This window comes from Tetrao urogallus (genome assembly GCF_951394365.1).
Source record: "Tetrao urogallus genome assembly, chromosome: 1".
Taxonomy (NCBI): domain Eukaryota; kingdom Metazoa; phylum Chordata; class Aves; order Galliformes; family Phasianidae; genus Tetrao; species Tetrao urogallus.
This window is the reverse complement of record NC_136813.1, coordinates 181,358,944-181,386,460: the sequence shown is the minus strand read 5'-3', so window position 1 is coordinate 181,386,460 and position 27,517 is coordinate 181,358,944. Positions and strand designations below refer to the sequence as shown.

General features: G+C 37.9%; 2 protein-coding genes across 2 annotated transcripts in view; one reads left to right on the top strand and one right to left on the bottom strand.

Annotated features, from left to right (window-relative positions):
- FBXL13 (F-box and leucine rich repeat protein 13) overlaps positions 1–27,517 on the bottom strand; it is a gene marked incomplete at both ends in the record, with an annotated part of 76,697 nt that overhangs the window by 39,358 nt on the left and 9,822 nt on the right. The window contains 3 exon segments of the mRNA XM_079533747.1: positions 17,661–17,703; positions 17,706–17,809; positions 18,683–18,774. Of these exon segments, the coding sequence (XP_079389873.1) occupies positions 17,661–17,703; positions 17,706–17,809; positions 18,683–18,774 (239 nt within the window).
- LRRC17 (leucine rich repeat containing 17) lies at positions 987–7,086 on the top strand (the record flags this gene model as incomplete). Its single annotated transcript, XM_079549800.1, has 3 exons — positions 987–1,740; positions 5,440–5,595; positions 6,683–7,086. 3 exons carry the CDS (start codon positions 987–989, stop codon positions 7,084–7,086), a joined length of 1,314 nt encoding a protein of 437 aa, XP_079405926.1.

Genomic DNA, 27,517 nt, shown 5'->3' with positions numbered 1-27,517 from the left:
TGGCCAAAATTTACTGAAAACAACTGCATTAAGGGAAGTTTAGGACCACTGTAAGAAATACAGGAGCAAACATCAGCTGAAAACTTACTAACGCAATTTTGGATGTGATTGCATAGTGTAGTTCTCATCTTCCTCTAAGAGTAATCCCTGTATAAAAGCTCCTGGCTTACCCCTCTATCCTCTATCTTCTCAAGTGGGCAGACCTGTGAGCGGTTTGAAGCAGACCATTGTCAGGTTCCCCAGGTTCCTTTGCATCCTGTCTACCCTCAGATGACACAACAGCCACATACGCTTTTGAAAATTACTACACTTGGGTCCTTCACAGAGCAGTCTATGCAACTTTGTCTACCTGACATGGGCCATGAGAGACACCTGGTTGTACCACAGCTGGTTGGGATAAAATGGGACTCAACCAGAAAACAAATGCACTTTATATTGTGAGAGTGATAGAAACACTGGATGCAGGTCAATTTCTATATCCTATTGGTTGTTTTTCATACTAGAACATCCAGCAGGTCAGTATCCAGAAAGCTGGAAAATACCAGCCTCAAGCTCCTTTTTCAAGCTTATCTACCAAGATGAATTTAAATAGAAAGAAGATTCTGTCCGATGGTGTTTCTTAAACACTGGAGAACTTTGTGACAAAAATCAATTATCAAGCAGTTTGCCTAATTTTCCGTGCTTTGGCAAAATAAATGACAGTAGATCACAGATAGTAAGAGCAATGAAAAAGGACACAACATTATCAAAGTAACTGTGAAGTTTTAAGTAGTGTAATGACTGAGTACTGAAAGCTGCACACTGTGCACAAGCCTCTGTGAAAAAGTTTATTTCATCTGTTCTAATATTTTATTTTTCTTCCACTGCAGGGATACCACATACGCCAGCTGTGTGTATTCAGATCTGGACAACACTGATTAAGACAACCAAAAATTTCTTCTCTCCCAGTTGTCACAAAAAAATAAGTGGGCAAGCTGAATGTCAGGATGCAAGTCATTACTATTATAATACTACTTCTTCTTTGTAAAGCATCTGACTTTAGGAAGACAAGGAATAGGAATCTGAGAAAAAATGAAAAGGAAAACATCGTAAGAAGAGCGTCTAGCACCGTTAAGCGCAACGCCCAAGCCCAACCATGTGATATATATGTTTACCTTCATGAGAAATATCTAGATTGTCAGGAAAGAAAATTGGTTTTTGTGGCACCTGATTGGCCCGAGGATTTGAAGCACATGCTGCTAGCAAGAAACAGGATTCGTAAATTGAAGAATAATATGTTTTCTAAATATAAAGTATTGAAAAGTCTGGATTTACAGCAGAATGACATATCAAAAATTGAGAGCCAGGCTTTCTTTGGTTTGAATAAACTTACCACACTCCTACTCCAGCATAACCAAATTAAGAGTTTATCTGAGGAGATTTTTATTTATACGCCCAGTCTAAACTATCTTCGTCTTTATGATAATCCCTGGCATTGCAATTGTGAACTAGAAACTCTTGTTACAATGCTACAGGTTCCAACAAACAGAAATTTGGGAAACTATGCCAAGTGTGCGTACCCAATAGAACTGAAAAATCAGAAGCTAAAACAGATAAAAGCTGAACAGCTGTGTAGTGAAGAGGACAGGCAAGATCCCCGACACATAAAGCAGAAGCCTGAAGCTACCAAACCAGAATTTGATTCTTCTTTGTGCCACATATATGTGTTTCCTGTACCAACTCTGAACTGCAAGAGAAAAGGTTTGTATCTATTCTTCTAACTGAATGAATTATTTTCATAATCTTGCCCTCTTACTGCTACACATATTATTTATGACAAATCCATATGGCACCAGTTCTTTCTTGAGTTACTTTAACTAACACTTTAATTTTTTGTCTGTTTAACATAAATAATTTTCTCACAAATATTTTTTAGTTCTCTAGTATAACACATCCAATGAAAATCAACAGTAGTTAAATTAAGCCTATGCTTAAATTATGGAACCGTCAGCACCTCAACTGCCTGATACTACAGTGGTAAGCATACTAATCCGTCATACTGCAGCTGTGCAAAAATCGCTGCACTGACAAAAATAAGCATGGAGCATTTTTATTTATTTACTTATTTTTCCCGATGTATAAACGCAAAGATTTCACAAAAGTTAATTGTGAAGCAGGATTGGACCGGCCAGCTGTGCTAACAATCCCCATAGGAACCTAAATGCAAAGAAGAGTCACTAGAGCCCCACCTGTATTTGCATGATTTCTTCTTCTTAAGGAAGAAATTGTACACTTTTCTTTATAAAGAAATATCTCCTCTCTGTTCTTCCTCTCAGTACCCAACAAACACTTTAAAGCTGAAGTGACTTTAAGAAATATTTTTCAGTCTCTTGGATGCATTCCATTCCCAAATGCATCTCAGTCTGCTAAAAGCCATAGTTAAGCCCTAAGGGTAAACCAACTGTGGCATGTATCAAAATGAAAATGTACATTTATCCATGCTTTATATTTCTCATATTTTACACCACAATGAAAGAAAACATGGAACAAAACAATCCTGAAGAGAGTTGTCCTTTAGCATTATAAAATCTGTACTAAAAAGCATTACCTGAAGTAGCCCAAATTGGGAGAACTATTTTCCCAAGTTTTGCAAAGTATATCCTGCAGAACATTTTGTCTACTTGTATCTTGCAATGTGTTTGCTAAACTTCTATCTATTTAACAGTGACTTATATTTATATAACTCTTTGTGAGTTCTTACTCCTGAACTTTGATGTTGGAGGTGTTATCTAAACAGAAAGAATTAATGATTTCAGCATTTGATGACATGGTTTGTCTGTTACATATGCTATAAAAAATATTGATGGTTTTACCTTCTTCTCATTGCTAAATTCCTCTTTTACTATGTCTTTTTTTATTAATTATGGGTTTTTTTTGGCTAACACTTATTAATTTCTTAATATTCCTTTATCTTTCCTCTCGTTGTGAATAAGAGCTTAGTTATTAGACACAAATTATGATCTTAACTATCCTTCACATGATCTTAATTGCATCATCAATTACTTCAAGTTTCTAGAAAACAGTGTTGAACAAAAGCTGAACAAAAAGAGGTACATATTATTATGTACATTTATCACTATATACATATATTATACATATATTATACACGTACGTATATACATACATGTACACATACATATACATTTATTATAATATAAATATTGATATAATACTGACTTTCTATCTCTTCCCATTCGGTGGTATAGAAGAGATGAGCTGAATACCTTAGTACACTCAAAAATTTGGGGCAAGAAAAATGTTATGTTTTTTTTCCCTAACTCCATAGTGACCTTCAATCATGTCTGCTCTTTATGGGAGCTTCACAGGATTTGAAAAATAAATTACTGGCTAAGAAATAAAGTTACATCAGCACCCACAGGAGTGTACTGCAGTTCTGGTGTACAAGGGTACAGGACTCCTTCCTTCAGGTCAAGAGCTAGCTCTATCACTCCTGGACTTCCTGAATGTCTAGCATGCACACCCTGAGTAAATCTCATTTAGGAAGTACCAGATCTACTGTGCATATGCTTGACAGCTGGATGCACATATCTAATGAAAATTTGGGATTTCTAAACATATGGTAATCTTTGATGAAAGCATCATACTTATCTGTCCCTGCATATGATTACTGTGCAGCAGATGCACAATTTCACTGGAATTTTCATCAGAAAGAGGAGTATAATGAACTCAAATTCCTGGCAAAAAATAAAATTTCTTCTAAATCCATATGAACAAGATTTCAGAGTAGGAGGACAGTTTATCACTTGTCAAATCAGACGATGCCCCCAAAAGCTGAAGCATTATTTCTTTACAATTGAGGGGACAGAGCGACAAGCAGGATAGCATTACTATGCATTTCTGTAGAGAAATCATAAGGCCTGCACTTTGTCCCTCAGGTCGTGAGCTTTTAGTTAATGCCAGAAAGCTCATGGAATAGACATCTTAAAAATGTAAATATTTCTTGAAAATAAATATAAATACACATATCTCCTCCTTTTTGGAGAACTTCTTATTCAGATCTCATCAGATCAGTGATACACCAGAACTAGCAGCACTTCAGAACAAAAGCATCCTGTGTCCTTGACTGTTATAAAAAAGAAAAACAAACAAACAAACAAACAAAAACAAAACCCACAAAAGTTGTTTGCTTTTCTGCAAAATTATCTGGACTCACAAAAACAGCTGAAAAAAATCCATGTTCTAGAGCACAGACATGAAGAGTATGTTAAATGTCTATAAATTCAAGCATTATTTTCATTCATTTGGCAATAATTAGACCCTAAAATTTGACATCTGCACAAGTAGGAAACATTCCAACCAGAGCAGGCAGGAGCATTTATAATATTTACATATTTATAACACAGGTATTATCATACCAAAGCTCTACTGAAATTCAAATATAAGGCAGGAAGTCTCTGATGTGTTGCTTTAGTCTCAAGAATGCTGATGCTTGAGACATCTTCAGAATTCTGAAATGTACTGACAACACCAATTTCAGCACAGACTCAGGGATTATACTTTCATTTAAAGACAGTTAAAGAAGGGGTACTACCACTCATTTTGTTCTAACAGCCCAGGATTAGAACACTACATTTAGCAGACAGAAAGCCTGGAGATAAGGTTTAATAACTTTATCTGGAGAAGATTCAGACCACACCTGGCACTTCTCAAGGACATGCCCTTACTGGCAACCTAGAAGCTGTTCTTTCTGTAACTCTTTTAAAAGTAATTTTTAAAAATAATGACTGAGACATGCTTGTCTGCTCTGGAAATGCCAATGATACAAGTAGGGTAGAGAAGTAGATAGATAGAATACTTAGAAATATCACCTGGGCAAATAAGCATTGTAACAAAACGTATTTTTATAAATAATAAGCAACTATAATTATAGAAGTACAATTATAACTATACCTCTTAGTAAATACTATGATTATTACCACTTTTATTGCTAATGAAATTTTACCTCTTGGCAACATAAAACAAAAGATGTAATAGAGCACATTGTAATTTGATTATGGAATATGTTCCCATGGCAATGAACATTTATTTACTCAGAATACTGTTTTCCCTATTTACAAGTTTCACACACACCTTTCATTAGTGTCTTTACCCCCATTCCTACACAGATGAATAATATGGTACTACCAAAAGAAAAATAAAAAACAGTGAATGAGGCTTTGCTGTAAACACTAGTGAAGAATGCAACTTTCATATGAAACGTAAAGATGGAAAAGAAAAAGGCAGCCAAAGTCAGAAGCTGAAAAAACATTGATAGAAGTGATGGGGGAAAAGAAAGGGAAAGAAATAATGTGAGACCAACAAAGCTGTTTGCAAGTGTGAAACCTAAGCAATAAGAATAACCTAAAAATGATACAAATTCTCTCTTTTCCATTTTTTAAGATTTAAAGAAAGTTCCTGGTAACATACCTCCAGATATAGTTAAACTTGATTTGTCCAACAACAAAATTAAACAACTGCGACCCAAAGAGTTTGAAGACGTCAGTGAACTGAAGATATTAAACCTAAACAGTAATGGAATAACGTACATTGATCCTGGTAAGAATAATTTTAAATATTCATTTTACAGTTATTTGTGTTTCATAAACTGTAAACTTTGGTAAAGTCTCCGTCACATAAAAATGTGCAAGAAAGAAAGGACCTAAAAATCTAGAAGTCTGTGCAAATTTAACCTTTTGTAGCATTCAATTCACAAAGGTTGCATAGATCATCACAAAAGACATATAAATCATCAAGTCAATGAAGAGTGACTGATTTCAGCAGCTCTTTAACACTAAGCAAGCCAATGCAAAAATAGAATTCTGAAGGTTAACCATTTACCAAAGTGCCAAATAGTTGAATATCCTGAATTATGATTTCCAATTAAAAAAAAAAAAAAAAAAAAAAAAAAAAAAAAAAAAAGCTGTAATATAATGAATGCTGCTTTTAAATAGTAATGGATATGAAGTAATAGACAAACCAAAATAATTAAAACTCTTTTTGATCAAAAAATGATACACATAGTTGCTCTTAAGTTATGTATTATTAGATCTCAAGTGACTTTGTTTAGCAGTTTGCTTATTGCATAAGTGTATTCAATTTTTCATTATGAAAACAGACACAAGGAGAGGTAGAAATAATGAAGCAATTGAGCCTTCTTTAGTAGTATTTTAGAGGTTAAATAGGAGAAACTGTTAATATCAGGTAGGGTAGGAAGGGTATTTCTGAGGTTTAGCAACATACTTATTCAAATTAAGTCTTCTATCATGAAACAAAACTTGCAAAAAGTATGAAGTGCTCCCTGAAACATGACTCAGAACTTTGTGTCATGGAAAGAATACAAGAATTCTATGAGTAAATCAAATATTCATTCATCTCCACTGGCACTATACTACACTCATGCATTTTCATAAGTGTTTTATGACTTTATCAGCAATACAACCACTCTAATGTTGACATTTTCAGGATAATATCTGTCGATACTCAGGGCACAAACCATTTAATAAAGATCTGTGTTTGAAATGTCTTTTTATAGCCTTCAGTAAAAACAAATAAAGTTATGAAAAAGTTATTTCTTGTTGCAGATAAGCATGTCTTCTCTAATTCATATTTACAAGTTACAAATAAATATCTTTCTTTTGACAAGCTGCTTTCTCAGGGCTCAATAACTTAGAAGAGCTGGATCTATCTAACAACAGCTTGCAGAATTTTGAATATGGAGTATTGGAAGATCTTTACTTTCTGAAAGTTCTGTGGCTGAGAGAGAATCCTTGGAGATGTGATTACAACATTCATTATCTTTTCTACTGGTTGAAGCATCACTACAACGTCCACTACAATGGCCTAGAATGCAAAATGCCTGAGGAATACAAAGGCTGGTCTGTTGGAAAATATGTTCGGAGTTATTACGAGGAGTGTCCAAAAGACAAGCTGCCCATTTATCCAGAAACTTTTGATCTGGACAAGGACGATGAGGAATGGGAACGACACAAAGAAAAGTCAGTTCAAACAGTTAAAAAGCACAGTGTAATTGTCACTGTGCTAGGCTAATAAGGAAACCCTGTTTTTTTTTTAAAGTAAATTCAAATATTTGGTACTCTGGCAAAAAAAGGAACCCGACACACTGTTTACATTTTTGTTAATTATACAGATTGCAAGACTATTTACCTACAAGGATTTCTGTTTAATGCAGTAAATAAGTACAGAATGGCATTAGTTACACAGAATCCTTCAATAAGTAGTTGTTTCTGACAGTTTGTTCTGCGCTCTCTTGTGAAATTTTCTGGTAGAAATTCAAAACTATGCATTATAAATAGATAGACATGAATGTAGACATGTGGGGAGGAGCTGTGCATGAACATTATATATGAATGCAGGTTATGTGTTGACATGGAGTCGCTGCAGGATTGTGACCAACACTCAACTTTCTTGAATGCATTGCCAGTTCTTTGTATCTATCAGTTTCCTAAAATATTTCCAGAAAACGTTTTTAAGATTTTGTATCAGCCTCCTGTTTTATTGTGTATATATAAAGAAAACAAACAAACGAACAAACACCTGAAGACTTAAATCTTATATACAGTTCTAGAAGAACAGGAATGGTGGTTGTTATACTAAGTAACATTCAAACCCAGAAGTTGGGTTCTATTTTCTGATTTACCTGTGTTCCTATTCTGTCCTAACTCAACAACCCAGCTTCTGCCTCTTCTGTATATGAGCTGCCCGAAAATAGGAGTAGCCAAGGCATGGTCAGTTCCCAAGACGCAGTTCCACATGCTCATACTGCTGAAGCCATCCTAGGAAGCACTTCAGTCATCATATCAGCTTACACAACCTCCCTTCTAGATCAAGAAGAGCACATAGGCTGCTGCAGTCTGCATCCCACATGCTGATGCCCACACAAACTGAAGGTGAGTATGCATCTAAGTGCTCGTAGAAGAGACTGATACTGCCACAGCTTACCCTTCCCAAAACTCATTTGTAAAAATGCACATTATAGTATCTGTTCATTACAAAGCTGTCTATGTGAACACATGTTCTTAAAAACCTGTGATTATTCTAGTATAAAGCCATAGAAATGCCCTGGCTAACCAGTCAGTATCTCTAAAGTTCCTTGCTATGTATTCCATTACCAAAATGAGCTATTTTTACTGAAAGATGCCTACTAGTTTTTACATAATGCTTCTGTCTTTTTTTAATTTCTGCACCATTTAATGTTGAACTAGACCTACTGCCTGTTAAAGATAGATATTATAAACTCTTCCACACACAAAAAGGATAAGTAACTCCCCAGACAAGTAGGGGGATGCTGGATTAAAACTTCAATATTCCTAGCTCAAGGAAATCCTAGATCAAGTAATAAATATGCAGTGAAGGATAGAGATTTCAGGGTCAAAACTTTAAATATCTGTTGGCCATTATGGAAGAAATTCTGGAACACTCCAGAGAGAAATCTTGCTCTTTTAAAGCAAGTGTGGTGTTTGTGGGTTCCTCTGGTTCTCCAGCAACAATCGGAAAAAGTCAGATGTTTTGGTTTAGAAGTGTAATGCAAAGTACTCAGCACTTTCATGCTTGCATGAAGTAAAAGCACAGCATAAAGGAAAATTTTAGAAAAAAAATTAAACGTGGTAGAAATTCCAAAAAATTCTTAAGTAAAAACATGCTATTATTAGGTGATCCTCCCCCTCTACTCTGCCCTGGTAAGACCTCATCTGGAGTACTGCGTCCAGTTCTGGGCTCCCCAGTACAAAAAAGACAAGGATCTCTTGGAAAGAGTCCAGCAGAGGGCCACGAAGATGGTGAAGGGCCTGGAGCATCTCCCCTATGAGGAAAGGCTGAGTGAACTGGGTCTGTTCAGCCTTGAGAAAAGGAGACTGAGAGGGGACCTGATCCAGGTCTATAAATATCTAAGGTGTGGGGGGCAGAATGGCGAGGCCGGACTCTTTTCAGTGGTGAGTGGAGACAGGACAAGGGGAAATGGCCGGAAACTGCAGCATAGGAAGTTCCACACAAACATGCGCAAGAACTTCTTTACAGTGAGGTGACGGAGCACTGGAACAGGCTGCCCAGGGAGGTGGTGGAGTCTCCTTCTCTGGAGATGTTCAAGACCTGCCTGGATGCCTACCTGTGCAACCTGCTGTAGGGAACCTGCTTTGGCAGGCTGGTTGGACTCGATGATCTCAGGAGGTCCCTTCCAACCCCTACAGTTCTGTGATTCTGTGATTAACCGTATTCGTTCATTATCTCCACTATTGAGATTAAATCTATTTAATGGTGCAGATAAACTGAATAATATAGACATCATATGTGCATATACCTTTAAAAAATTTTATGGGAAATACTACAATATATTACTTCTCTCTCAGTTTCTGGGAACATCCTAAGCATTATCCTAATTTTTAAAGGATAATCCTAGGAAGATAGAACACTGATGAAATTCCCATTTGGCCAATAATATTTACTGAATAGGACATTTTCTAGAAACTTCTAAAAGTGCCAAAAGAAAGAAATCTATCATGGTCAGCATTAACTAACAAACTCCTCATCTCAAATTCTGGAGGATTTTTTCAGTACAGAATTGAACTACTGGGAATGATTGAAAAGGACAGACAATGGAACCACAGTAGAACATCTGTTAGCAGCAACACAGCCAAGAGAGAAAAGCTGAGTAGGAAAAAATGAGTTTATAAACCATGTCAGGATAATTTCTGCACAGAGTCAGTGCTAAAAAAAAAAAAAAAAAGAAAATAAAAGAAAAAACAGAAGAGATAGGCCAAAGTCAGAGGAGGGAAAGGCAATCCAGGGATAGAGTATAGGAGGAGAGCTGAGTGAGAGTTCTCTGATCTTTGGTCAGCAGGATGCTTGCAGTTGGAAAAGCAGTGGAGTAAGAGGAAGACCACAAACAGTGGTGTAACAGTTGGAAATAACAAGTTCTCAAACACTGGCACCAGAAAATGTTGCATCTGCTGATCCTTGGTTCAAGAGAGTGATCAACTGAACATGCTGTCTGTGTCTGTCTGCACAAGATATTTAGTAGTGCCTCAGACGCATGCAGTGAGTGAAGGACATATCAATGCATACAGGAAGGAATCATGGTTCAACAACTATCTTGCAAATAACAGTTTCAATGTGGAATTTTGAAATCAGTGTCATCCCACAAGTTCCAGGAAGATAATAAAGAAAGACTCATGCAATTATACCAAACTGAAGTGGATCAAAGGACGGACTCAAGCACTGAATGTGGAACTTCTATCACAGCCATTATTTTACATAGATGGCCTCTAGAGCTTCAAACAAGTAACTAGAATTTGTACACTTTCAAGTACAACCCACTGGGGAAACAAAAAGAGCTAAGAGAGAGAGGCAAAGGGCCTGAAAAAAAAAAAGCAGTTTTCCATGTTGGCATTTTCATATTGAGGAAGTGTCAGACAGTTAGTGGAATAGAGGAATGGAAATATTAGAGAAGAGCAAGAGCACATGCAGAGTATGTGTACGTACTCTGGACATTGCCTAGTAGCAAATTCTTGGACAAAAGAATGCATGAACAGGAAAAATATATAGGAACTATGAAGATAGTAGAGAATGAAGCAGCCCACGGTAAGAAACAAAAATCTATTTGGAAAAAAATACAAGCAATTAACAGTTGGTAAGCGAGTCAGCATTACAAGCTTATTTTTTATTTCTCTGAGCTTCTCTGCAATCTACTGTAAATGAAAGTATACACTCCATGAAACAGCACAGTCACAATTTAATCTTGAAATTTCTTTATCTCCCTACTCTTTAATTACAAAGGCTCTGGGATCACTTTCGTATCTAAAAGCAACCCAAGGATCTTTCTCTTCCTTTGGATGCTTTTTAAGTTTATTTCAATAATCTCTCTTGATTCCCCTTCTTTCTCTGTCCATACCCAGGGAATAGTTGCACGATAGTGCTGCTTGTATTCTTGAAATGTGGTATACACTAGGAGTGCTGTCCAGATGGAACAACTACACTACTCTAAAGCAGCATGGCCCTTCTTTGCACAGCACACATTAAACACAAAAAGGATTATTTTGCATCACTTTTGGCCGTGACAAGGTGAAAGAAAAATGAATTCATATGTCAATACTATGACCACTAACGGGGATAAAGCAATTCACATCCCTCTGAGGAAATCCCAGATCCTGCACTATGAACATGAATGGCAGTTTTTAAACACAGTTCCCAGTCATGCATGGAGGTGAAACGATTCTCTAAGATCCCTGAGTGGGTGGAGTAACACCACAAACAGCTGAGCTATAATCCACGTATTTCATGTACTCATTTTTCTTTGGCTCAGTAACACATTCGTTTGCCAAAGACAGTCTGGGCTGGAATCACATAACATTCATATGTAGACATTAAATAATGATTACCATCTCGTGCATATAATACATAACAATGTTGCTTTAAATAAAAACGATGTTTAAAAATTGCAGTTAATTTACAAACAAAAAATATTAACAAGATTACCAAGACAAACAGACCTAAAAAGCAGCTAACATCGTTGTGATTTTACCATTAACAATAAAAATCCATTGCCAAAATCTGTGTAATCTTGGATTTATTCAGAAATATGAGGTCAGAACTGTAGCTGGGGGATGCTCCAATGGAAAGGATCATAACATCTGGAGCATATAACTGAACAGACAGTTCAAGGCAGTTTGTTAGCTGAAGAAATGTCAAAGGAAGAGAATTTCAATATGATATTCAACCACTAAAAGGAAACAGAGAAATCATTCTGCAGGAACTTTAAGTCACCCACAAGAACTTCAAAAGAATGGCATTGGATAGAATGTATGATCAATATTAATGATTTTTAATGGAAGAAATACGTTATTACTCTAATTGGCAATAGTACACTGGCACAAATATCTTTAGTTCTTAGAAGGAATTACTGGGTATCTTCAAAGTTGCAAGAAACAACTTCACTGTTTTCTAAAAGTGCAGACCATCACACTATTTTACTATGATTACTTTAAAATAAACAGCATTGAGTAGAAGAAAATAAACATAATGTTTGATTAAAGATGTAAGTACACAATGATCCATGTATATTATGGCAACCACCAAACTGATTTTCCAGCTGATATATCCAACATGCTGGTGTTTCTAAGGTCAATAATTTTATCTAGATATGAGTCACTTAAAACATGATAGAAAAGGCAGTGCATAAATAAAGTTTAATGCTATGGCAACATCTGGATTTAGCTTTGAGGAGAGCTGTTTCTAATACAGGCCTTTATCTTCAAACCTCACCTTAGAGCAGGCATATCCAACCCATGGCCAGTAGGCCTCACACTGTGGCTGCTTTTTACCCCAGCCATCATGATGGCAGCTCTGCCCCACCAAGCGGCCTGGACTGAGCCTCAGCACCAATCAAACATTGGTGCAATATGAACCCCACCTGGGCTGAAGCCATGGCATAGGGCCCAGAGTAGTGCCAGCTCAATTTTATGGCAAATAATTTTATGCATTTTGACGCATAGGCTGATCACAGTCCTGTGAACAGCAAAGAATACGCAGCTGTGCTTTTCATTCTGATGAAGGAATTTGAGACCAGATTTCAAAAATGCTGAAAAAGTCTTTTTTGCTGTTTTTTTTTGTTTATTCTTGAGACCATTTTCAGTCAACTCAATTACAAGTGCATGTAGTGACAGGACGAGGGGAAATGGCTTTAAATTGGAAGAGATCATATTTAAATTAGACAGTAGAAATTGTTTACTGCGAGGGTGGTGAGACACTGTTCAAGGCTGGGCTGGATGGGGCTGTGAGCAACTTAGAATCATAGAATCACCAAGGTTGGAAAAGACCTAAAAGATCATCCAGTCCAACCGTTCACCCATTCCCAATAGCTCCCACTAAACCATGTCCCTCAACACAACATCCAGCCTTTCCTTGAACACCCCCAGGCTCGGTGACTCCACCACCTCCCTGGGCAGTCCATTCCAGTGCCTGACCACCCTTTCTGAAAAGTAACACTTCCTCATGTCCAGCCTGAATCTCCCCTGCCGTAGCTTGAAGCCATTCCCTCTAGTCCTATCACTAATGACACAAGAGAAGAGGCCGACCCCCAGCTCACTACAACCTCCCTTCAGGAAGTTATAGAGAGCAATGAGGTCTGCCCTGAGCCTCCTCTTCTCCAGGCTGAACATTCCCAGCTCCTTCAGCCTCTCCTCATATGGCCTGTGTTCCAGACCCCTCACCAGCTTTGTTGCCCTCCTTTGAACACGTTCCATGGCCTCAATATCTTTCGTGCAGTGAGGGGCCCAAAACTGGACACAGTACTCGAGGTGCGGCCTCACTAGTGCTGAATATAGGGGAACAATCACCTCTCTGCTCCTGCTTGCAACGCTGTTTCTGATGCAAGCCAGGATGCCATTGGCCTTCTTGGCCACCTGGGCACACTGTCGGCTCATGTTCAGCCAAGCATCAATCAATACCCCCAGGTCCATTTCCTCTACACAGTCCTCCAGCCACACCGCCCCAAGCCTGTAGCGTCGCCTGGGGCTGTTGTAGTCGAAGTGCAGGACCCGGCATTTGGCCTTGTTGAAACTCATCCCATTGGCTTCAGCCCAGCTCTCCAGCCTGTCCAGATCCCTCTGTATGGCCTCGCCACCCCCATGCAGATCCACACTTCCAGCCAATTTGGTGTCATCTGCAAATTTACTGAGGGTGCACTCGATGCCCTCATCGAGGTCATCAATAAAGATATTGAAGAGGACAGGCCCCAGCACTGACCCCTGCGGAACACCACTCACAACCGGTCGCCAGCTGGATTTGACTCCATTCACCACCACTCTCTGTGCCCGGCCCTCCAGCCAGCTCCTCACCCAGCCAAGAGTGTACCCATCCAAGCCTCTGACTGCCAGCTTCTGCAGGAGAATGCTGTGGGAGACAGTGTCAAAGGCTTTGCTGAAGTCTAGGTAGACCACATCAACAGCCTTTCCTTCATCCACCAGATGGGTCACTAGATCATAGAAGGAGATGAGGTTGGTCAAACAGGACCTGCCCTTCACGGACCCATGCTGGCTAGGCCTGATCCCCCGCTCATCCCGCACATGCCGCATGATCTCCCTCAAGACAATCTGCTCCATAACCTTCCCTGGCACCGAGGTCAGGCTAACAGGCCTGTAGTTCCCCGGATCCTCCTTACGACCTTTCTTGAAAATGGGAGTCACATTGGCAAGCCTCCAGTCTTCTGGGACCTCACCAGTCAACAAGGAGCGCTGACAGATGGTGGAAAGCAGCTCGGCTATCACCTCCGCCAGTTCCCTCCGCACTCTCGGGTGGATCTAAACTTTGTTTAGAGGGAGGTGTCCCTGCTTACAGCAGGAGGTTGGAACTGTGTGATCTTAAAAGTTCCTTCCAATCCAAATAAATCATTCTATAATTCTATGACTCTACGAAATATATAACCTGCAAATTTTCAAAATTAATGTATAGACTCACAATCAGGTATTCATCTCAAAAATCTGATCATGTCTGTCTACCAGACTTTTATAATCCCTCTCTTAGCAGAGAGAAATATCTCTCACTTTATAGTCACTCCTTACTCATGTCATTGCTTTTTGGCAGTACATACATTTGTGAACAACTCTAATGCCATGAAATTCTAGATTTATATCAACATACATGTTATTAGCAATAACACAGTGTCCTAAAATAGGAATAGAATAAGAGAAGTTCTGTTATTCTCTTCGTGAAAATTTAACTGAAAAAAATAAAATAAAATCTGTCTTTCTTATGACAGGCACTAAATAATTAGTTCCCAGAACTTCATATAGGCAAAGTGTGAAACAATGTTTTTTAACTCAGAGAGAACTCAGAAATGATACATAAAATTTAAAAGAATATATTACTATAGGATACTATTGGACATGTTTTCCAGAAGACACGCTGAAAAGCACATTGTTAGAGTGTAGGAAATGTCACACAATAAACCCTACTGTGGTTTAGTTTTGTACTCAAATGCATAGGGAAAACAACATCATAAAAGGATGTAACATTTCAAAGTTCAGCGCCCAGAAAGGAAACAGTGTAGCTGTGTGTAATTCATCTTGGCTTTCCGGCTTTATTATCTGCCAAAGTTCATTATAATATTTAAATCAATTAGTTTACTAAGTAACTTGCACGCTGATATCATCGAGAATGTTATTCTATCCTCTGATTTAAAAGCCAAAACCATGATCAAATATTTTTTTATTCCTGGCCAACTGTTCTTTTCCATCACCACTCGAGAGAGCAAATTGTTCTCATCCACAGTTACACAATCACTCTCTAAAGGAAAAGAAAACACACTGAAATCAACAATTTAAATAATGTATTATCTGATGGAATAATAAATGCACTCAAATGTAGTCTCAAAATGTTAAATCATACTTTTTTGGAAAATAAAAACATTTTCCATTCCTTTTTTTTTATAAATACATACGCATTCAATTAAAGCACAGTCTAGGAAAGAGTCCATTGGTAATACTCTACTGTTAGAGAAACACTGAAGAAAAGGGGAATCAAAAACATCCCTTGGAGTTTTGCCCAGTTGCAACAGAGGGTTTACTTTTCTCATGGAAACACTATAAAGATGTTTTAACACTATTCATGATAAAATAGTTGAATAGTGGTTGGGATGCAGGTAACTCCTAATGAACCAAGCACAGTTTCACAGCTAGTACTGAACCTTTAACACTGATCATAAAGGCTTTTATTTTCCTGCCCATTTACCTGTTTAATGGAGCCATCAGCTGGCCTGGGAAAAAGAGGACTGGCTTGAAATTATTGAAAAATGCTATCACAAAGACAATTAACCTCTGATCACATGGTCATATGTACTCCAATTATTATCAGGAAGGAATAAGATATTTTTCCACATCCAGAGGAACTCTTTGGACAGCAGAATCAAGTACCTATTATCTGTACAAAGGTTCAAGCACTACATTAATATCTTGGCCAACTCTGGGATTCTCAGTGTCTTTAGTCTAGAAAAATACACTTGAAGATCTAGGGTAGACAAAATTTGACTTGATCTTAAACTGCCATAAGTATAGTGTACTGTAAATATTCCACAGGCACCTCTCTAAAAGATTTTCAGCAGTTATCATCTCTAAGTGACACAAGGATGAATTCTTACCACACAGTTTCAGTGGACCTTTATGCATCTGTTCTGATTTCTTTGGGATAAAAAAAAGAATGTATTGAGGAATCAAAACTTTCCGTGAACTTCATCTCCTGACTTTGACTTTAAGTTATTACATAGCTATCATCTGAACTTTGGAATAATCATAGAAACAGAGAATCATAGAATTGCTGGTTGGAAAAGACATTAGAAATCATAAAGTCCAACCACAACCTAACCATACCATCCTAACTCTAACGTCCTTCTGCTAAATCATTACCCTGAGCACCACATCCAAACAGTTTTTAAACACATCCAGGGATGGTGACTCAACCACCTCCCTGTCCCTGGGGAGCCTATTCAGTGCTTAATAACCTTTCTGTAAAGAAGTTTTTCCTGATATCCAACCTAAACGTCCTCTGTTGCAACTTGAGGCATTTCCCCTCATCCTGTCACCTGTCACCAGGGAGAAGAGACCAATCCCACTCTCTCAGTAAGCACCTTTCAGGTATTGGAAGAGAGCAATAAGGTCTCCTCTCAGCTTCCTTTTCCTCAGACTAAACAGCCCCAGTTCCTTCAGTCACTCCTCATAGGGCATATTCTCCAAGCCCTTGTTGCCCTTCTTTGGACCTGCTCCAGCACCTCAATATCCTTTCTGTTCTGAGGCACCCAAAACTGAACACAGTACTCAAGGTGAGGCCTCACCAGTGCCGAGTACAGGGGCAGGATGACTTCCCTAATCCTGCTCACCACACCATTCCTGATACAAGCCAGGATGCCATTGGCCTTCTTGGCCACATGGGCACACTGCTGGCTCATATTCAGCTGACTGTTCATCAGTACATCAAGGTCCCTTTCCATCAGGCAGCTTTCCTGCCACTCCTCCCCAAGCATACAACAGATAATTGTGCTGTTATCCAGAGGGGCCTTGACAAGCTGGAGAAAGGCTGGCAAGAATCTCATGAAGTTCAGCAAGAAGTGCAAAGTCCTGCATCTGGAGAGGAACAACCCTAGGCACCAGGACACACTGGGGCCCACACAGCTTGAAAACATCTCTGCTAGATGTGGCCCTGTGCACTCTGCTCTGGGTGTCCCTTCTTGAGTAGGGATTGGGCCAGATGGACTCAGAGCTCCCTACCATCCTCAGATAACCTAAGATTCTGCAATTCTGTTAGCTCAGTATAGTTGGATTCTGGCACTTTGATATATTTAAGCATACATTTGCATTTAAATCTTATTTGTCATGTTACAGCATTTCACGCATAATAGAAACTACTCTACAATATTCAGCCATTTGGATAGTTCTGGGCTTACAGATTGTGGTGAGGGGACAAATTTAAATCAATTTTACAGATCCCATGCTCATTTATTTCATTATGACTCGAACTCTAGAAAAGAATACAGGCTGCAAAATGAGATGAGCTAAAGTGAAAACTTAATTTAAAGAAAGAATGAAAATAAATAAATATGTATATGTGTGTGTAGTACTTACTGATGGTTATAAAGCTTGGCCAGTGAAGAGAATACTTGAGAGAGAACCTTGAAGGTTCAAGTACAGTACACAAGGACGCCTCTTCTGCAATATATTTACTACTATTTTGTCCTGAGCCTTACGCTTTACTGATGAAAAATTGATATAAAAATTTAAGCAATTCATATGTAATTCATATGTAATGTGTAATTCAGTACTAAAAATATGTGTGCATATGCAAAATATACATAAGTAAGCTTTTTCTTCCCTTTTTGTAGAATCTGCTACAGCTACACTGCATCTGCTTGTTGTGCATTTTATAATACATGCTTGTTAACCAAACACTTCAATAAATTAATCACCATTATTTTTGTGTATGATACTTAGAAGATGTTACCAGGTCAGAAAGACAGGAATTCAGAATTTTCTCCACTTCTTTATTAGAATTTTGTTCCTCTTACATTAAAATCAACAGGAATTTTAATATTTTTCATTAAGATTACAAAGTCATCTCAGTAATTTAAGATTGGGCCAAATAAAGGCTACATGCACCTAGAAGCTGGACATTGCAGTGTCTTTTAGGTGTTGGTGCTTCAAATTTGAGCAGGCACTTTGCAAAATATACACAAAAATAAAACACATCAGAAGTTCAATTAAAAAAAACAAAAACAAAAACACCTTACACAGACAACAGGCAGCTGCCATGAAGCAGAAAGTAGGAAATGCAAGCAGTTGTTCAGACGACTGATGGAGCTTAAGACACTTCACTTAACAGTCTAAATTTAGTGGACTATAGCCAAGAATTAGCAGCTAATTGTCCTTTCAGTTCCACTGGTTTCATAATGGCATTGCACAAGCAACTTCGGTTCAGTTGCTTCAACATTTTTATTCATAAAGCCAAGTAGAATAGGTCAAACTGTTAGATCAGATTTATATCCTAGGCCTTCAGCATTCTTAAAATAACCTGCCTCCTTTTTATATTCTTTTTAAAAAGTAAATAAAGTTACAATAAAATATTGACAATTATTATCTTACTTATTCACTCCATAACAAACTGTTCTGAGTTACTAGCACCCAGGCTTGACTAACTTGAGCACATCTTGCTAGATCAACAATATTTACATAACGGGAAAGTCTAGGTCAGAAAAACAGAGAAACATGGTATTGAAAGCTATTCATTAGGAAGTACAGCTTCAGTAAATGATACACATACATCTATTCTAAAAAGAAGAAAAACAACCAGAGCTAATTTCAAATTAAATACTTCTTAGTATTTTTAAGCTCTTTAAACCCTTTAAACGTGGGCAGAATGTCAATAATTGCTCTTATGAACAACCTTAAAAAATAAGAAAAGATGGCTTCAATCAAAAACTGTGATGGAGAAAGATGGATGTGAGTTTCTAAACTGATGTTTTCCATGGACTGTCAGCTGTTTTGTTTCATCTACATTAAAACAACACTTGTAAAAGCTACACTGATAGTTTAGCATATAAAATATTGTTACCACAAACACCATTCTGAAACATTAAATGATTGTGGCACCTAATTATTCCAAAAAGATCTTGCCCTGATAGATAGATAGTACTGGATGCAACAAGCTCAAGCCATAAGAGACTGAAAGTAAATAGCATTTGGCAATCTTTTTCCATAGCTTTTCACCTGTCATTTTAAGGCCAATTCCATACAGTGTTTCTGCCAATACAAGATTAATGTTTCAGTTTAGAAGAAACTCAGTAAACAAAATGAGAGAAAATATGGTAAAATTTAATTGCAACAGAAGAAAACATGCAGTATATTCTAATCATCTGAAAATACAAAATACATTTAAGACTCAGAGTAAGACCATATACTGAATATTATATAAGACAGCAGGAGGGAGGGTTTAGAATGGATGTCAGGGAGTTGTTCTTCACAGAGGGAGTGGTGAGGTGCTGGAACAGGCTGCCCAGAGAGGCTGTGGATGCCCTGTCCATGGAGGTGTTCAAGGCCAGGTTGGATGGCCTCTGGGCAGCCTGGTCTGGTATTAAATGTGGAGGTTGGTGGCCCTGCATGCGACAGGGGGGTTGTGCTTGATGATCCTTAAGGTCCCTTCCAACCCAAGACATTCTATGATTTACATAGTAAAAACTCCCGCAACCCACATCATTTGCAGAACTGAAGTACTACACCATATGCCAAAATACAGTACAATATCTGAAATGAAACTCAATGTTTAAAATATTTAGTTGAAAGTAGGAAAAAAGAAACCACCTAAAAGAAGCATAGTAAGAAAAAATGCACACTATTTTTCCTAAACCAATTTCTATGTAAGGAAAGTTTTATGCCTGTAATGTAAATAATTATTTTCATAACTACACAATAATCTAGGTGTCTCCAAAAGTAATGCCTCCTATTTATTTCCATGGAAACTACAACAGATACAAAGAGCACAATAACACTATTTAATAGAGACAATTCTTACTATCAAAACACTATTTTTCAACATAGTCACCACTATTAGTTATGCAAGTTCAACAACGATGATCAACAGCATGCATGCTGTACCTGTAAACGTTTGCACCAGTGGAGATGACCCACTATCACTGTCACCACTGCTGAAACGCACCACTCACCACCTCACTGTGCTCACCTGCATTGCTTGGTCTCCACATTCAGAAGTGTCAGTGAATGTCAGTGGGTGTCACTTCTTCTGCATGGAGAAATTCAAGTACAAACCTTTGACTGATACAGCCATACTAATTCTCAAGATATTTATGTGATTCAGAATGCAGCTAGGCACAGTTTGATCTAAAAAAAAAAAAAACACCAAAAAACAAACAAAAAAAAAACCAGAAATGTGCAGCCCCTTTAGAACAGTAAATTCCTTCTGTACACCTCATATCTTCAAAGACTTGAATCCCATGACAATTACAGTTGGACCATCACAGTCCTCTGTTTCATGTGGATTATTTCCCTAACTTCAAAAGTCAGTGTAGCTTAAAACTCCAAGGAATTTTGATACATCTCACAGAAGTATTTGAGAAAATGAATTGTTTATTATTATTTATTATTAGGGCTTAGTTTTACTGACTAATAACATAAGCAAATTTTTGCTTTGGTACTTTTCAACCTTATGAATTTTCAGTTCTGAAATGGCCCACTGAAGCATCTATTTCACGTGAAGTCAAGACCGCTATTACAGCTCTAAAGCAGCGCAATAATTTTCTGTCAGTAATTCAGCATTAGGGTACTGTTGCAGCAGTGATGTTCTTAGGAAACTGTATCATAAAACGATGACATTTAGAAAGTAAATGATTTCCAGATGGCTTTGAACACAGACTTTATTCCAGCATCAAATATAAGCTGACAAGGCTTTTTTTTTTTTTTTTCCATGAAAGCAGAACAGAAAATGACACTAAATAACAGCACACTAATAAAGATTATCACTAAAACAATTGTGGTTTTCAAATGATCCACTGACAAATACATCTGCAGTGTTAGATACAGTAATATCTCCTCATAAGTTCCAAAACATTGAGAAACTCAGGCATGCTTTATTTTCCATAGTCTGTGAATGCTTAAAAACAAATTCTATGGAAGCTACCATAGAGGAACAAGGAATAAAAATATTATTGAATACGAAGGATCTGACAGTCATAATATGAATAGAAATTGCTGAGCTCTTACATCAAAATTCAACAACTATGTCACAGCTTGACTGTTTTCCTCCCCTGCTGGAGCTTATCTACTGCTTTTAAAGAAGACATCCAAACTGATACCCAATATAAACCTCTTGTTAAATGAGATTGTATCTAGTAAACGGATCTACCAAAAAGTGAACAGAAGTAGTTATGGAGGCAGGAAAAGAAAGAGTTCTCTGCCTTTCTGCAGCAAATCACAAAATGGCCAGGGTTGGAAGGGACCTCAAGGATCACGAATCTCCAACTCCCCTGCCACAGGCAGAGCCACCAACCTCCACATTTAGACCAGGCTGCCCAGAGGCCCATCCTGTCTGGCCTTGAACACCTCCAGGGTCAGGGCACCCACAATCTCTCTGGGCAGCCTGTTCCAGCATCCCACCACTCTCTCTGTAAAGAATTTCCCCGACATCCAACCTAAATCTTCCCTCCCTCAACTAAAAACCATTTCCCCTCGTCCTGCAGTTATCAACCCTTTCAAAGAGTTGATTCCCTTCCTGTTTACAGGCTCCCTTTAGGTATTGAAAGGCTGCAATGAGGTCACCCCGCAGCCTTCTTTTCTCCAGGCTGAACAAGCCCCGCTCCCTCAGCTTGTCTTCACAGGGGAGGTGCTCCATTCTCCTGATCATCTTCATGGCTCTCCTCTGGACCCTCTTCAACAGCTCCCTGTCCTTCCTGTACTGGGGACTCCAGACCTGGACACAGTACTCCAGATGGAGCCTCACAAGAGCAGAGTAGAGGGAGACGATCACCTCCCTGTCTCTGCTGGCCACCTGTCTTGTCATCAGCCCAGGGTACCATTTGCATTCCGAGCCTTCAGGACCCCCAGGTCCTTCTCCACAGAGCTGCTCTCAAGGATTGCTCCTTCCAGTCTGTATGGATGCCTGGGATTCCTCTGGCCCAAGTGCAAAACTCTGCACTTTGCCGTGTTAAACCTCATCACATTCACCCTGGCCCACCTTTCTAGCCTGTCGAGGTCCCTCTGAATGGCATCCCTTCCTTCAACAGTGTCAAATGGTCACAGATATTTAGCAAATGGACACTGTTGCTAGTAAACAGAAGAGTTCTTTCTGTATTTACTGCACTGAATAAAACACAGCTGAATAACTAGGTGACAGAAATACAGGTTTGTACTTTTCTCTGGAACCAGAAAGCTGTATTTTCTTTTTTAATCCAAAATGGAAGCACCTAAAATTAGGATTTGATGTTCTTTCTCCACAGCAACAGTTCTCAATGTATATGGGCAGCTCCCAGCTCTTCTGTAATAATTTTTGTTCCCTCTGCAATTTACACATAAATAAAGCCATTATTTTTTGGCACAGGCACCTTCAAGAGCACTTATGTAATAGCTTGTACCATTTATTTCGTATCACATACACAAAAAATACTTGCAAAAATACTTCCAGCACAGCTGTCTCCACCTGTCCTTCCATATGTGCTTTAAGACAACCTGTAAGAGGTGCAACCCAATGCCTCACACTTCCAAGTCACATCTAAGCACACCCCTAGTTGGAATGCCTCCATATCTTTGTATTTGTTCATTTCAGTCCTTAACCCTCTCTACACCAAAATAACCTCAGAGAATTGGCTTCCTTACCCTGTGTCCCAGCTTCACTTGGGGTAACACTCAGAAAGATGTATTACAGCTGTGCTCCCATACATCACAGCACAGCCCACGACAGCTCAGCATGCCTCTTCACTAAGAAATGTCTCAGTGATGGATCCCAATAAGCTTAGGTTGAACACACACTTTTCCATCAGCAAAATCTGCAGCTGCTATCCTAAGATGCAGGTTCACCCCTTCACCCATTTCCCCCCTACTCATTCCCCATCTCTTCCCCCCTACCAACTAAGTGCTTGTGCAGCTGGACTAAGGAACTGAACCAACTGATTCAGTGGAAGGAGAAAAGAGGCTATTTTTTTGAACAGACTTGTTCCCCAGTGCAGATCACTACAAAGTCATATAAATGACTGTAATGAACACGAAGGAGAGAATAGTGCTGGGGCAAGAACGAGTGAATGACAATAAGGGCTGAGACAGTTTCCTTTCAACTACAGTTGCAGGTCCATGATCCTCAGCAAACCTGACATTCCAAGGAATTTGAATACTGAAAACTTGATTGACCATGGTTAAGCAGTACTAAACCATCACTGTAAGGATATTTTTTAAATTTAGAGACTGGATCACTGGATCTTCATTCATTCAATCGATAGAAGTAATTTTGCTTTATGTTTCTATTTATTGCAGTGGAGTTGGACTAGATGACCTTTAAGGCTCCCTTCCAGCTGAAATGATTCTATGATGCTATGATTTTATGAAATACAATTTTAATAAGTATCACTTTTGGATTTTAGATATGTAAACACCATTTAAATAATTACAAAAATAATTATTCTTCCTAGAGTTACACCTTTATACATGGGTCACAGAAATATGGGTTAAAACTGTGTAAGTTATTCAACTTTTTTTTCTTATGCCTTATTATTTCCTATTAAAAATCAGTATTGTTTTCATCTTCTACTTGATTCTTCTCATAAGTGAACGTAAAATCATTCTCTATGTTGGGACCAATGTCTAGGCTGGCAAACTACCTTGCTTTTCAGATCCAGACCTCAGAGTTGGAATTGCATGAGAAGTGGAAAACATTAACATTTTCTGCTAAGCCACTGAGGTAACACTTGACAGTATTTTTGATTTATAATGGCTATAAAATTAATTTTGTATGTAAACAGAAGATAAATCTTATTTTTTGTACTTTTACAGCTGTTCTGTAGCATTAATCAAAAAGAACGGCTGCATACTACTCAATAGTTATCACTCAAATTTTTTTATGTGGATTCTGGCTTTTGTGTGCATAGATATCACATATTATGAGAGATCTAATTCTCTGCAGCAGCAGCACCCACACATGGCTGAGTCTTCACAACTCCTCCACCCTGTCCTCAAGTACCAAGGATCCCAGCAACCTAAGAAAAAGAATGCGCCATCAACATTACCCTCTCCAAAGAACTACAAGCAACGTATGATAAATAGCTATTCCTTCTTGTTTGAGCTATTAATAACAATAATTTTATTCCTCAAGCAAGATGCAGTTGGCAGACTAAAACTGCTACACCACGCTGCTCATTTGCAGGTCACAGCAACAGCTGTGCTTGCTCAGCTGACTAATTCTCGGCTTATTGATAGAATTTTGTCTTTTGAGGTCTCAGCCTCCAAGCTGAATCCCACATTTTGTGACAGAGATTTACATACACTGTCCAATATAGCTGTAAATAACTTTAAGCCATAAGTAACTGCTGTAGATTTTGTTTTGAGATAAGTGCCTCTAAGTCAAAACAGAAGAGGTATAAGAATAACACACATTGAGCTCACAATTTGGATGTTGAAAAAACAGGGCTTGGGGATTAAGAAGAAAGAAACAACTCTCTCCCAGACTGGAAAATAAGGAGGGCTACTGTTGATATTGTTCATATGGAACTAACAGAAAGATTACATTACCACAGAATTTTTTTAATGAAGAAAAATGCTATTGCAGACCTCAGTCTTTCTGAGAACTTGATCAATTACTTATTCACAGTTATGAAAAGTCTGATAGGTGTGGACACATTATATAAGACATTATTATTGCATATCTTTTATATACTGTGGTAGTTTATATAATCATTTTGGCATATAATATTATCTTACTAAGAAACAGAAACTTAGGATGTGGCCCTGTAGATCAAATTTTGTTCATTTTACTTCTCATACCAAAAATTAATCTCTCCCTCTGTGTTATTGGAGTTCACACTTCTATGGGAGGAAACATTGCCCTTTGAGTGCTTTGTTTTGGAAGAGGAGCTCAGATTAGAGAGTCTTCTTTAACATGCACCAGTGTCTGAGAAATTAGAGGTATGGGTGTTATGATTCCCAAGTTCTTCAGGAGAGATATCACTGCTGCTGGATGGGGCCCATGGCTGAATCATTTGACAGCAGAAATTCACTGGTTACTGAATGAGCCAGTAGTAAGAAAATAGCACAGATGAACTCTGTTCACGGACTTGGCCAAAATAAACCAATCTCACATTCATGAAAACCATATTAACCAATAGCGGAAATCATACAGATGACATCAATAAGACTTAAAGTATGTTGATTTTTGGTGACAGGTCTCCCTGTGTTGTATGTGCATGACAGCACTAGAACTATATACACAATTTAGCAAAGGCTTACAGATTCAAGTTTCCTGTGACTTCATGACTTCAGTGGCCTTAGGCACATGATGAAAATTAGATATCTGTTTTTGAGTTTTAAGTTTTGCTGAAAACAAACAAACAAACAAACAAAAAAACAAATTCTGAGTTTACTATAGGCCATAGTGCACAATATATAAAAGAAAAACACATTGTGTTTTACTGAAATATCACTTCAATGTTTTCTCAGTGTTAAATTAGCAGAGAGACTTGATAGGACAAATAAAAGCTTCTACATAAGCTACAGAAGAAAACATTTTACCTGCACTTACAGTGTATCACCCAACTGCAATTACTTGCAGTAACAAACCTGTAACACAGCCAAACTGTCCTCTAAAACTGAAGGTCTTCCATCCGATGCTTAATAGTTTCCTTGTTTTTCTTAAACATTGCCCAGATTAAGCACTACTGATTATACACATTGTTACCAGTCTGAATACAAAGACTCATTTTTATCTGGAGCTTCTTGCATCTGGGTAGAACTACCTCCTCTTCTAGAAGTTAGTATATTATTAACAAGCTACATTTTCTAAAAGAAAAAAAAAGAATAAAGCAACCTTTTCAACAAACAAACAAATTTAAACAAACTGGTTTAGAATGTTTTGAATGAAATCTCTCCCTACTAGCTGTGCCCTTGCAGTAGATTCTCCTCTAATCTTGCTTTCAGGGCTCTCACAGTCTTACAGAGCTGCATAATCTCCATACAGTCTTATCTTTGAGAAAATAAACTGCTTTTTATCATCTTCTGGGCTTGGATTAAGAGCTTCTACCCACTGTAAACAAACCCCTTTACTTCTCTCAAAAGTTCCAGTCTCCATCTCCCTGACAAATTTCCTGATTTCTTGTTCTTCTTAGTTTGTAGAAACTTCTGGATGTCAGAATGGGGTGAGCAATACATGCTGACCTGATACTGAAGAAAAGAATACATCCTTCAGAGGTTGCACCTAACTCAAACTGAAGCAGCTAGAACAATGTGGTCAGGATTCTTTGTTTCCATCACATAAGCATATCAACAAAAGTAAAATAAAAAATATCACAAAAATATTAAATATACACATAAAAATTAATTATTACATCAAATAAAAATTAATTATTACATCAAATAAAAATTAATTATTACATCAAAAGTGTTCTATTTAATCACAAATCTGTAATAAGGCTTTTTCTGGGAAATGGTTTATGTTTGATGGTAAGATCATTAGAATCAGAATTAATGCAAACAACAAAATAATTTTAAGAAAAGTTTGGGGGGGGGGGGGGGGGGAAAAAAAAAAAAAAAAAGAGTTTTCTTTAGTCCAGGGCACCAATGTAAAAAAACCACCAAAGACAAAACAAAAACAAGCAAACAAACAAACCCAAACCCACAGTAGTCTGTATGTAAAATGCGTTGCAAACACAATGGAAAAATGCTCCTCATAGCCACTAAAAGATGAGAGGAGATAAGTGAGATTACTACAATTTTCTGCAAAAAAAAGTCAATCATCATTCAAGGTGTAAAACATAAAATTTGTTACATTAAACAGGCAATATAGAATCACTTATCTACTATTATTTTAACAACAACAAAAAAAGTCTTGAAATTCTACTAAAATAAACCAAATAATGACAAAGGAATATTTAAGACCCATTTTTGTTTGTGGAAAGCAAGTTAAAACTGCACCTACATTGACATGCTTTGGTGTAAATCAGTCGGGGTCTGACAGCACATTATTGGCAAGCTTCTCTAACTCTTTCTCAAAACACATGGCTTGCTCTTGAACTTTTCCCACACACCACTCCTTCCTTGGGCTGGGTCACAGTGTAACAAATCTACTGCAAACAGACCCCAGAAGTCATCAGCAGTTATTCAAGGAAAAAAAAAATCAACAGTTTTTCTACTCCTTCTTCTCTTTTTCTTAATTCCCAGTCATTGCAGTTAACTTGTTTACAGTGCAACCTGACACTTATATTGGTACCAACACACTGAAT